The sequence below is a fragment of the Mastomys coucha genome, chromosome X (assembly GCF_008632895.1).
Source record: "Mastomys coucha isolate ucsf_1 chromosome X, UCSF_Mcou_1, whole genome shotgun sequence".
NCBI lineage: Eukaryota > Metazoa > Chordata > Mammalia > Rodentia > Muridae > Mastomys > Mastomys coucha.
Window position 1 is genome coordinate 130,413,175 of NC_045030.1, and position 13,110 is coordinate 130,426,284.

General features: G+C 37.5%; 1 protein-coding gene and 1 pseudogene across 1 annotated transcript in view; one reads left to right on the forward strand and one right to left on the reverse strand.

The window, feature by feature from the left end:
* Positions 1-234, reverse strand: part of LOC116088823 — a 386-nt pseudogene extending 152 nt beyond the window's left edge.
* Positions 1-13,110, forward strand: part of Fam199x (family with sequence similarity 199, X-linked) — a 27,818-nt gene extending 14,708 nt beyond the window's left edge. Inside the window, exons 3-6 of the mRNA XM_031368532.1 lie at positions 6,670-6,819; positions 7,243-7,404; positions 8,755-9,045; positions 10,365-13,110. Of these exons, the coding sequence (XP_031224392.1) occupies positions 6,670-6,819; positions 7,243-7,404; positions 8,755-9,045; positions 10,365-10,535 (774 nt within the window). The 3' untranslated portion in view covers positions 10,536-13,110. The remainder of the gene's footprint in view (positions 1-6,669; positions 6,820-7,242; positions 7,405-8,754; positions 9,046-10,364) is intronic.

The following is a 13,110-nucleotide window of genomic DNA, read 5'->3' on the forward strand; positions in this document are numbered from 1 at the left end:
CAATTTATCCTGGTTGACAGGTGGGCAAAAGCTCTGGTTCCTCATCAGATGGAAATGCCTCATACCAACTTTCCCAAAGTAACCTGGATGATATTTGTCAAAATTGATGCTGTGGTGATGCATGCCTCCAGCATTCCCATGACCTGCTGGGTGCTTACAGTGCTTAGTGATGTGGCCGTGGCCTTGGTTCAAGTGGCCCTGGAGTTTCCGGGTCTTCCTCAGTCTGGATGGCATGGGGGTGGCCGAAAGGAAGGAGCTGAGTTTGTATCTTGCAGCTGAACTTGTGAGCTTTGCGTTTTCCCTTTTGTGTCGATCGATTCATCTGTGTTTTCCACTATTTAAGATCATGTTATCAGTGAATGGTTTTCCCTTTCTTTACAGTCTGTTTATTTCTTGCTTGTTCATTCTACTTAGATCATTAAAGTGTTTTAATCATAAAAGTTTTGAAGTGGCCTAGTAATGATGATGCATGCCTATAACCCCGTCACTGTCACTCAGGACACTGAGACAGCTGGAAGCCAGCCTGGGCTAGACAGTAGGACCCTGGATGTTCTCCTACCTGAAAAAAAGTAAAAAAATGGTGATAACATTGGGGAAAGCTTATCTTTTATGCTGCCCCCCCCCGTTCTTAGGAAGAGTACTTTCAGTTTTTTGCCATTTAATATAATGATAGAAGTAGACTTTTTTGTTTGTTTTGTTTTGTTTTTTGTTCTTTTCAAGACAGGGTTTCTCTGTATAGTCCTGGCTGTCCTGGCACTTACTCTGTAGACCAGTCTGGCCTCGAACTCAGAAATCCGCCTGCCTCTGCCTCCCAAGTGCTGGGACTAAAGGTGTGCACCACCACTGCCTGGCAAAAGTAGACGTTTTTTCAGTAAATGCTGTAAATCAAACGGGAATTTGCATTCTATTGCTAGTTTAGTCAGTATATTCTTTTGTCACGAAAGTGGTTCTGTCAAATGTTTTTTTCTGTGTTTATTGAAATTTTAGATGATTTCTAAAATTAAATGAATGGTTAAAGTTGATCTATTAATAGACTTGATACTATTACTATTACAGTGATTGCTTTTCATGGTTAATCACTTTTATATTTCTGAAATAGGCCCTAATGTTTCAATGTTTCATAGTATTTAGTTCCTTTAAATTTCTTTCTGTCTTTCTTTTTTTTTTTTTTTTTTTTTTTTTTTTTTTTTTTTGGTTTTCTGAGACAGGGTTTCTCTGTGTAGCTCTGGCTGACCTGGAACTCACTCTGTAGACCAGGCTGGCCTCGAACTCAGAAATCCACCTGCCTCTGCCTCCCAAGTGCTGGTCTAATTTTCTTATGTCTATGTATTAGTCAGAGTTTGCTGGAAGAACAGAACTGATAGAATAAATACATATTAAATGGAGACTTAGTAGATTGGCTTACATGGTATAGTCTGGGTAGTCCAACCGTAGTCATCTCGCAACAGGGGTCTGAAAACCCATGAAGCTGGTGTCTCAGTAGTTTCAATCTAGTGCTGCAGGTCTGGAGAGTTTGGGGAGAGCCACTAGTCTTCAGCCCATGTTGGAAGCCCAAAACTGGCTTCTAATATCAGCAAAGGAACAGAGCAGCAACAGCCACAACAGAGCATATAAAGTTGCTAAGTAGAAGTGAAGCCAAGAGGATAAAAAAGAAAGCTTCCTTCTAACTTTTACATGTTTCTTTTATCTGGACTGCCATCCATATTTAGGATGGGCCTTCCCACTTTAATGGTCCAATAAAGAAATTCTCTCACAAGAGCATCTAGGATCTTGCCTTTTTACCCGAGTCCTTGTCCAGTCAATTTAACAAACAAGATTCACAGCCTGTTAGGCTTGCTTATCAGAGTTATACGGGTCTCTTAGGAAGACTTAGCCATAGTGGCCCATGTATTTAATCCCAGCACTTAGGATGCAAAGGTAGGTAAGTGGATCTCTGTGAGTTCAAGATCAGCCTGCTCTAGGTAGTGAGTTTCATACCAGCCAGGAATACATAGTGAAACCTTGCCCCGCTCCCCAACAGATCAAAGAAATAAAGAAAGAAAGAAGTAAGCAAGCAAATATAAACAAGGAAAGCACTTCTATAAGCTGGAGCCCATCGAATAGTAGGGAGGGGTAATCAGAAAGTTCTTATGTAGGTGATGTAAGGTTGTATATGTCAAATGAGAAAATACTATGAAATGTCCTCCAAGAGAGAAGTGTTTCTTGACTTTTTACTTATGCATTTAATGCTGAAAGCACTGCAAATGCGAAGATGCTACTCCATCCAAAGATGAAGATCTTGCCTTTTTAGAGTAGCTACTGGTTTTTTTTTTCCAGAAATCCACTTGCAAGAGCAAGTTGCTGAGCCATCTCTACAGCCAGATTTTTCTCCTTGTGTTGGAGTATAGGTAGTCTGCTTCATAGATATTTAACATTTAAATATGTTTGGAGGTTTGAAATGCTTCCTTGACTTTGTGAGATATTGTGAATATTAAATATTATCAAGTATTAACTAATATTAAGTAAATCGTGCAAGATAATGATTGCAGCTTATTGTTATGATCAACAGAGCAAAATCATTGTAGTTAGAGGTTAAACATCATCAGCTGTCAGGGTTAAAATCTGTGTCTACTTAAACTTTTGAGCAAGTGTTTTGGTGCTGCTATAGTTAACATAAGAGATTCACCTATTCTTTGGAAAGTTATATTTGACTAGATGTACTTTCAGAAACCATCTCTGTTGTTGAGCAAGAAAGCTGAGAGAATGCAGGGAGTGAGTAATTTTGCTGTCACACTTTAAATCTGGAAGTGCCATCTGAAATTACACATCAGCTGTTATAGAAATGAGGTTACTCACATTCTGCTGTGTCTTGCAGAAAATATGACAGAGGTTTGATTTAATTCTGTCCATGTGTCACAGCTATTGATGATGGCAGAAAGAAAGATATTGGGATTCTGTAAGCATTTTTTATTCTGACTGTCAATTATAAAGTGGGAAATTGCTGGTCTAATATATAGGAGCTAATACAATTAATTGGACTGTACAACTGCTGTTGTAGCCCCTTATGTTCAATTGACTACTTGGCATTTTCACCTGAATGGCCTTGTTATTCAGTGGTAACTCATTATCTGATGCTGAGTCCTTGATCTGTGATGTTACTTCAAATTATAGTGGTTCCATGGACAAAGTACATGAGACTTTGTGACATATCTTATAGCATAGTGAATAATGACTGTTGCCTATTCAAAGAATATTTGCACACATCCCATTTTCCTCTGTCCATATCCAAATTGCGGTCTTTTTTCATACTACATTAAAGGGCCTGTTTGCCTAGCATATTTGAAAACACTAGACTTGTTTTGAATTTGGTCACTACTTATATGAATTTCTTTGGATAGCGTTATTTGTGGGAATAAGTGTGTTAAGCTAGAAGAATTGGTTAACACTTGAAAATTTTAAGTATACCATCCTGGCTGGCTTATGTGATTGTGAACTATTTTCCAGTAGTCTTAATATTTGACTCCTTGGTAACCATCCTTGGTAACTCCTTAACCATTTAATTATCAAATAGTTCTTTTTTTCTTAAGGAAGGGTTTATTTTTATATTTTTGGGGTATGGTCCATTGTGCTGTGTTAAGTCCCAGAAGCAGAATCTCAAGGAAGCTACTCTTGCATCAGGAGGTAGAGAGTAATGAATGTTTCTAAGCAATTTATAAATTATTTTCTTTCTTCAAAACCTTCTCATCCATCCATTTTTCGTCTTTATGTGTATCAGAGTGTTTGTGAGATTACAACAAAAGCTTCATGCCTAGTTCCAGTCTTCCTTCGTTCTTTGTTTCATCAAGTTCTGTCACTTAGAAATTGTTTCGTGTCTACTCCTATATGCTACAGGAGTGCTTGTAGTTCTTCTATTGTTCACATCCTCAGCACTGATTTTATTTACTTCCTTCTTTCTTATTTATCATGTCTGTCTGTCTGTCTGTTGATCAACAGGATCACACTGTGTGCATAGTACTGACTCTTCTGGAACTTGCTATGAACACCAGCTTGGCCTTGAAATCACAGAGATCCTCCCACCTCTGTGCTTCTCTGCCTCTGCCTCCCAAGTGCCAGGATTAAAGGCATGCTATATCACTCCTGCTGTCTTATGATGGTGATGGTGATGATGATGATGATGATGATGATGATGATGATGATGATGATGATTTGTGTCATTTTCTTAACTTCATCCTGTGTTCTTGCAATCTGTGGTTTTACTAAATTATTTTTCTTTCCCAAATGTCTTTTTCCTTTCTTTCTGTTGTCATTAAGCACTGCCTTGGTAGTGATCAGAAACCATGGCAAAGAATGAAAAAAGACAATGCATTTTACCAAGTGTCACTTGTGTTTTCTAAGCTTCTGATTCTCTTTTGAAGTGGTGGCACCAACCACTGAAGAGTCTGATTCAAAGTAAATTAATTAACTTACGTAAGATCACCAGGTATGATGCCACATCTCTGTACCCACAGTCCTTGGGAGGCTGAGGCAGGAGGAACAAGGCAGCCTGGGCTACATACCGAGAGTTCCACATAGTGTGAGATTTTCTCTCCAAAAAAAAAATAAGTAAATCAATAATAGTATTCTAGGGTGTTTTAAACTTCCCACTGAAAAAATTACAAAACTACTATTCGTTACTTTTTTATACTACTACCTTATCTCTCACAACAAACAAAACTGAAGATGTGAAATTAAGTGCATATCATATAGCTTTACCCCCCCCAAACAAATAGTCCCAGAAATTAAAAGAAAATTTTCTTAAATTTTGAAAGTATGGGGATTTTTATATTTAGTTAGTTTATGTTTATGAATGTTTTGCATGTAAGTCTGTTTATCATGCTTTTTTTTTACTTGCTTGGTTCCCACACAAGTCAGAAGAGAGCATCAGTTCCCCTGGAACTGGAGTTCTAGATGGTTGCAAACCATCATATAGGTGCTAAGACTCGAACCCAGGTCCTCTCCCAAGAGCAAAAAGTGTTTTCAATTACCAAGTGATCTCTTCAGCCCAAGTATAGGTATTTTCAGTATATGTTTATTGGGGGGGGGTGTGCATGTAGAATTCAGAGGCCAATCTCAGGAATACCAAACACGTCTCTTGAGAAAGTTTCCCTTATTGACCTTCTTCAGTTAAACAGGCAGGCTGGCCAGTGAGCCCCAAGGATCTGCCTGTCTCTGTTCTTAACATCTGGCACGTGCTACATCATGCAATTGTACATGGATGGTATTGTGTTACCTTCCAAAGTATAACATTTTCATGTAATGATCATGATTTCCACTGTTATAGTGCTATGTATATATTAGTATTCAAATGCATAGGAAAGCAGTGGTATTTAGTACTAAAACTGGGCTTGTTTTAGAAATTTTCAAGGCTTTGAAATCATCAAGTCAAATATAGTTGCAAATTCTGGAGAACCAAAAAAAGAAAGTTGATGCAGCTTGTCATCATGAAAATTGCTAAGAAAAATTTTAACCTCTTTCTTGATGTGTATCTTAAAAATACTACATTTAAATTAACAATTTTTTAGAAGATATTTATGTGCCTATCACTTTGATGTGACTGTCTTGATTTTATGAGTGTATGTATGTACATGTTCAAATATATCAAATTATACACCAGTTGTGTGGTTTTGTTTATTAAGTATACATTAACAAAACTGTGTAAACCACTCTGTTTTAGAGGCAGTATATTCTTGATATCTGTCTCACTTTCTGATTTGATCTCATTTTTCGTGTTTTAGATGTAGTTTCTTCTTTGTCTATACATTGTCTTCTATTTTCTCATTCCCTTTTCTAATATTTCTGTCTTGAGTATTTGCTTTATATTACCAGCACATTTTAAATGACTTCAGTTGTTCTTATATTGTTACTGTGCACTGGAGGAGAAGAATTCATGGAGTTCTATGTCTTGACTAAAACCAGGAAGTGGCAGATCATTCGGGTCTCCTCTAATAGAGGTTACTGACTCCTGCTTATTCATGTTCTATGGCCCGATAATACTGTGGCTCTAAATTAAACGCCTTAGTGATCATTGAAAGTTAGATAAGCATTTTAGAAATTCTTAGTTATGATTCATGCTTTTTAGAAAGTACATTTTCATGGGAAAGCTTCAAAGAGAATATCCTGACATTGGTATTTTTGTATAAAATTAAGTATGGTTCAGAATTAACCTCACCTGAAAGATCCTCTAATTAGATATTTATTTGCCCTTAGTCTTGTATTGAAGTAAATTGTTTATTTGTTTGTTTGTTTGTTTGTTTATTTTGTTTTTCCAAGACAGGGTTTCTCTGTGTAGCCCTGGCTGTCCTGGAATTCACTTTGTAGACCAGGCTGGCCTCAAACTCAGAAATTCACCTGCCTCTGCCTCCCAAGTGCTAAGATTAAAGGTGTGCACCACCACTGCCCAGTGTAAATTTTATTTTTGACACATGATCTTCTATAACTGAGGGTGACCTGCGGCTGGCTATTTAGCTCTGTTTAGTAGTCTGCCTTAGACTGCTGGTCATCCTCACTCTACTTCCTGAGTATTACAGGCATGTGTACGAACCATGCCTGGCTAAAGGAACATTTAATTGATGTATAAAATGTGCTACCATATTTAAATTGCAGTTTGCCATGTTTAATTTTCTTAACCCTTGCCTTTTTTCCTTTTATAAGTTACCTGGCAGTGACATTGCCAGTGGAAGCGATGTACTTTCTGACGTCATACCTAGTATTCCAAGTTCACCTTGCCTGGTTTCTAAGAAGAAAAACAAGCACCGGAATCTAGATGAGCTTGCTTGGAGTGCAATGACAAATGATGAACAGGTAAATATGTTGACAGTCTTGGATGTCGATGTTCTTTTTTTTTTTTCTTTTTTTTTTTCTTTTAAAGCATACTGCACCCGGTATTCCCACTGATGTTCTTAATTAAAAGTGTATGTGGAAAAGAACTTATACGTAGAGAGGATGTGAAGCCCCCTTTATTCTCTTTGTAGCCACTGAATTATGTGAATTGGTTAATAAGTCTACAATTGAGTTTCACCTTTTTTTCCCCCCGCAGGAAACAAGTGAAATTATGACGTCTTAGTAATGATCCTAAGGAACAATCAGCTTTCTTGTTCAGACAGTAGTTGGTTCTTCATTGGAGCCTTGGGCAAAACAATTCTTCTAATATCTAAAACTTGTCACAATTCACATAGCAAAGGTCAGGTTTTAACACTGGCATTGTTGTACTTCTTCTTCACATAGGTGGAATATATTGAGTATCTGAGCCGTAAAGTCAGTACTGAGATGGGCCTTCGGGAGCAACTTGACATTATTAAAATCATTGATCCTTCTGCTCAGATCTCCCCTACAGACAGTGAGTTCATCATTGAACTTAACTGTCTCACAGATGAAAAACTGAAGCAGGTATGTAAAGTAAATATAGATTGTTTATCTACTGAAGATGCCACTGTCTTATAAAGTGTAGGCTTGTGTAATCATATGTATACTCATAGGCTATCAAGGCCAGAATCACTGCTGGGAAATGTAACATTAGAAAGAAAATGATGCTGAGGAATTGTAACTCAGTGGTACACTGTGGCGTGCACAGAGCCCTGAATTCAACCCCTGCTACTGCCAAGAAAAAAAAAAGATGACCATAGTTGAGAGCATATGGTTTTAAGATATTTTATATGTCTGTGTGGTCAGTGAAGATCTAGACTCAGCTTTTAGTTATCTGGACCTTGAAACTTATTTCACCATTTGAAGGATGACTTAGACTAAGGTCCAGATTAGGGTTTAGTTTAAAACAGATGAATTGTCAGACTCAAGGTGCTAATTATGACCTGGAGTGGTGACAAGCACCTGTAATCCTAGCACTTGGGATGCAGAGCTGGAGGGATGAGAAGTTCCTTGACTAGTTAGGGACTTCAAGGCCAGCCTAGAGTTCGTGAGATCCTGCAGGAAACCCCCCAAGCTCTACTCAACAAGAGCAGCACTGGTACAATAACTGAACCTGGGCAGGTACTATGCAATGTTCATTTCCGATCACTTCCAGATAACATATTTGCTACTACACCTTTGCTCTGGCACATGCTCTAATCAATTTTTTTTTTTAATTCTCTCTTTTTGGTGTCTTGGTTTAGCATTTGTGAAAGCTCTTTCATCTTTCACAACAGGGATATTTTTTCCATCGTCCAGCTAGTTTTCTCTAGTAGTTGATGTGTTGAATTCAAAGTCAGGCATCATTGTGCCCCTCATTCAAATTAAGAGGGAAATGCAGACTCGTCAGAGACAGAATCATTACTTAAATCTTTATAGGGAACCTTTGGAAATGTATAACCACTGTTTTATTTTTGTTGTTTTCATTTCAGTGTTCTTAAAATTCAAATTCTGAAAGCCATAGCATCTGCTACATACTATTTTATATTTTAAAAATATAGGTCTATGTGCTTGCTAGAACTTGGAACTCTGCTGATTTTTTAGTCCTTCCGTTCTCCCCTTCCTTCATGCTCTTCCTCCCCTGTTCTTCTCTTGGGTATTCTTTTCAAACAGTCTCCATCTATAGCCCAGACTGGACTTGAATCTGATATTAAGCTCAAGCTGGGCAGAATTAATGTACCTGACTTGATATTTATTTCTATATTTAGATATTTCTTACGACCTTTTTATTCCACCTCTTTTAGACATTTAAGGTACTTTGGGCATATGCTCCAGCATCTCAAGGGTAGAATATCAAGGTGCAATACTCACCAGTGTTTGCCTGTGTGTCCCAAGGTCAGAAACTATATCAAAGAGCATAGCCTTCGTCAGCGGCCTACAAGGGAGGCCTGGAAGAGAAGCAACTTTAGCTGTGCAAGCACCAGTGGAGTGAGCGGTGCCAGTGCCGGTGCTAGTGCCAGTGCCAGTGTCAGTGCCAGCAGCAGCAGTGCCAGCATGGTCAGTTCTGCAAGCAGCAGTGGGTCCAGTGTTGGAAATTCAGCTTCAAACTCCAGTGCCAACATGAGTCGAGCACACAGTGACAGCAACCTGTCTGCAAGTGCAGCAGAGCGGATTCGGGATTCAAAAGTAAAATGTCTAATTAATACAAATCTTTACCTTTCAATTGTAACATTAGTAGTACTCCTTTGCTTAAACTTCTTGGAAACTAAAAGTCATCCCACTGTCATAGATGCCTGTGGGTTTTGGTTTGGGTTTTGATTGAACCGGTCGAATGCTAGGGCTTTCAAATACTTTTAACCCACAACCATGTCACCTTTCAATCTTCTCTGGTTTTTATGTTCGTTTTCATCAAGAAATATTGGAAATACGATTGCAACTCACTACTAAGCAAATCTTACTATGTCGTTGCTGATGATGTCACTGTCTATTAGATCCTAAAAATGTTGTGTAGGTCTTTGGGGTGTGTGAGTGTGTGTGTGTGTGAGTGTGTGTGTGTGTGTGTGTGTGTGTGTGTGTGTTTAGTGTTTTCTTGATGTATCAACCTTAACTGTTCCTTGATTAATCAAAAACTATAAGGCTTTCCATAATTCTGTTCTCTTCTTCCATAGTTGAAACTTGTTGTTGAGCACTTGTAAAAGAAAGTTGAAGTGCACATGGAATGGTTATGTGGCTTAGCATGGGAGTATGTATGGTTCCTTGCAGTGGCACAGACTAGAGCAATTTAAAGATGAAAGGAGAATCTCTTTGGGAGCCCATTAGTGATCAGAAGATACACAGTGATTCCTTTCCCATTTTGCTTCGTTTTGTTTGTGTTTTGTTTTGTTTTGTTTTGTTTTTTGTCAAAGTGGATGAAACAAAGGCATCCTTATTAGTTGCCAAAGAATTTCACTGGATATGTGGCAATTCTCTTTTGGTTTACCAGTGATGAGGATTGAATATCCACTGGGCTCCTAACAAGCTTTTAAGATAGCATTTGCCTAATCTTATGAAGGCATGATTCTTTCACAGCCACTAGAAACTTTTTAGTCCTCTGGTGTAAAATGTACCATAAAAGATAAGCAGTAAGGATTTAGGCAATGTTTTCTGCATTTTATATTCAGTTTTGTATCCTAGTATTTCATTTTTGCTGTGTTGATACCAGTACAACACAATATGTCTTAAAAATACAATTTTTCAGAGTATCTTGTTATCCGTAGCTAGCGCAAATGATTAATTGTCAACCTTTCCTAGCCAAAAGGGTCACTAGTGAAATGACACAAGAATAGCATATTAAAGACTTAAAAAAAAAAAGTCTAAGCCAATGGCTTACTTAATGGTGTACGAATCACTTTGTAGAGAAATTTGAACAACTTAACATGTCAAAAATAGAGAATTAGATCCACCAGCCCTGGGCTGCATACAGTAATGTCTAAACTTTACTGACCTTTTATCTCTCTCTTTAACAGAAGCGATCCAAGCAGCGAAAGCTACAGCAGAAGGCCTTCCGCAAGAGGCAGCTGAAGGAGCAGAGGCAGGCACGGAAGGAGAGGCTCAGTGGGCTCTTCCTCAATGAAGAGGTGCTCTCCTTGAAAGTGACTGAGGAAGACCATGAAGCAGATGTTGATGTTTTAATGTAATAGGGTGACTTGATCAGTGTTCTTTCGAAGCATTATTCTCTCTTCATTAGTTTACATGCATCTTGACCAAAATTTTGGTTAGGGTTGTGCTGATGTACCATTAATAATTTAGGCCAGTGGTTCTCAGAGAGTAGCCCCAGCACCCACAGCTTTCAGCATCCTCTGAAAAGACCTTAGAATTGCGTTTGGGTCCCATTCTAGACCCATAGGCAGTGTGGATTTGGAGCAGCACTGTGTTTTAACTAATGCCAGATTATTCTCATGCACATTCTCATTTAAAGGCCACTGGTAAATGTCTTAACTACTTTAATTTTATGGTGATTAAGTAGGCTTTTCAAAGACTACTGCATTTACAGTTTGGGAAACTTCAAAGTACTCATGTCAAGTAGTTTATTTTGTCAGTATATATTTAGGGTCTGTAATTCAGTTCTCTTCTTAATGATAAGATTTTTTTTTTTTAGTTTACTTTTTCAAAAGGGCCATAGTATAATTCTTAGTTCCTAGGGGCAAAGCTTTTTTGAGGTGAGGGTGCACATAAGGTATGCATTGCTATTTACAATAGTGCCTTCATTAGGTTTAGTTCTGTTTTCATTTATTATTAATGCAAAGGTATAAAAAAGGGCCCTAATCTTTTCTAATTAGATGTGGGTTTTTTGTTTTTCTCTACTTTATGTAAAGTGAGAATTATTTCTGCAAGTGATAACTACTGAGAAAATAGTGCTACATTAGTGACATTTTAGACTTAACGTTGTGTTGATTAAGTTGCAAGCGGAGATTCCAGTTAGGCAATGATACCAATCAAAATTTCCCATTGTATCCTTAAATTTTAGGCTGTCAAATAATCTCCAAACTAGAACATGTATCTGTTTCTCTCTATCAAAAATTTTTAATGTGGTACATCTCCAATTTTACATGTTTGACATGTGAACAGGTTGATGTTTCAAATTAGCTGGCAGACCACTTGGAGTTCAACAAACTTTAGAGATTGCTGTGGGTATATGAAGCAGTATGCTGTAGAAAAAACACCTTTGTTGGTGCCTAGTAGGACTCTTAAGTCTAAATGTGAGATCATGGAGTTTCTTTGATCATGTTTTCAAAGAATTCATTATCATGAACTTAGAAATAGCCTGATTCCTTTTCTTCTATGTGACTTTGAGCATTGACATGGGCTAGAGAAGATACAAACTGAGACTACTGACAATCAACTTGTTTTCCGGTGTTCGTGATTTTCACTTTTACTCTTGCATCTAGAAAGCAAACTGGGCAATCTTTTGAAAAGGCTACAGAGTTCAGAGGTTAATAGAGTTTCAACATCATTTAACTTTAGTTCTTCAAAAAGATTAACAACTTAAGATTCTTAACTTTTAGTCGCTATAAAGGCTTAAAGTTTACTGAATTAAAAAGTGAAGCTTTAATCCTGGTATGTTGACATAACAGGAGGCTGAGGTGAGGATTTGTAAATTCAAAGCAAGCCTAGGCTGCATAGTGCTACTAAAATTTTGTATACATTTAAAATTTTTTAATTTTATTTTGTTTTTGTTTTTGTTTTTGTTTTTTTGAAGGCTAAAGAATTGAAATTGAGGGTAAAAATTAGTACCTTACAGCATTGCTGTGAGGCCTGTGGTCTGGCTGTAACTTTTGAATGCCTACTAAGATCAGAATTTAAAATGCTACGAAGTTAATAGCATGAATATGTGTGCTTTCAGTTCACGTAGTATTTCTGACTCTCCTACCGTCTTTGGTACTCCATCTTAGCTTAAAGGGACCAAAGAGATCTTGGGGTCAGATCCTAGAATACTTATTAAAGAAGAGAAGCAAATACATCTAAACTGTCTGCCTTCCCTTAGTCATAGCAAAATTCCACAGAGGAAACAAACCACATGTTCTTCCTATTCTCTAAGGAAGGTAGGCCACATGGAGATACAGGGCAACATGTATCTATCAACCCACTTGCAAGCTATTTATTTGTTGATGCTCAGTAAAAGAAAATCCAAAACTGGAACAGGATATAATTTAAGACTAATAATGTCTCTAGTCTCCCCAAAATCATATAGTCTTCTTAACTTAGATTTAACTTGTCACTATTGAGGAAGTTTACCAAAGTGCCATGGGCAGATTTTAAATGTCTATAAAGGTTTGAGTATTTATAGAAGTATGTCATAAAATTTTCTGTGAGTCCAGATTCACTCTGTATGTTAGAACTGGAATGTAAAGTGTCGATTTAGTGGAGATTGAAAATACTGCTTTCATTTAAAAGAAAAATAAGGTGGAACTCCTAGAGTTTATGATCTGAGAGAGAGAGAGAGAGAAAGAGAGAGAAAGAGAGAGACTGATTAAAATCTTTCTCCTTCCCTCCAAAACAAGCTATCACAAAAGGGCAAAAGTCTCTTCGTGTCTTTCGTTATCTGTGCTCTGTTATCTGTTAGGATGTTTTGAGTAGATAATTCAGAGGGAATTGTTGAAATAGGTAGTAATTTATTAAATCTGGTATCTCCACAAGGTATATTTGAAACAGCTTCAAGTCAGCATCTTTTTTTCTCTTTTCAGTGGAAAACCTACTTAATCAGTTAATTAA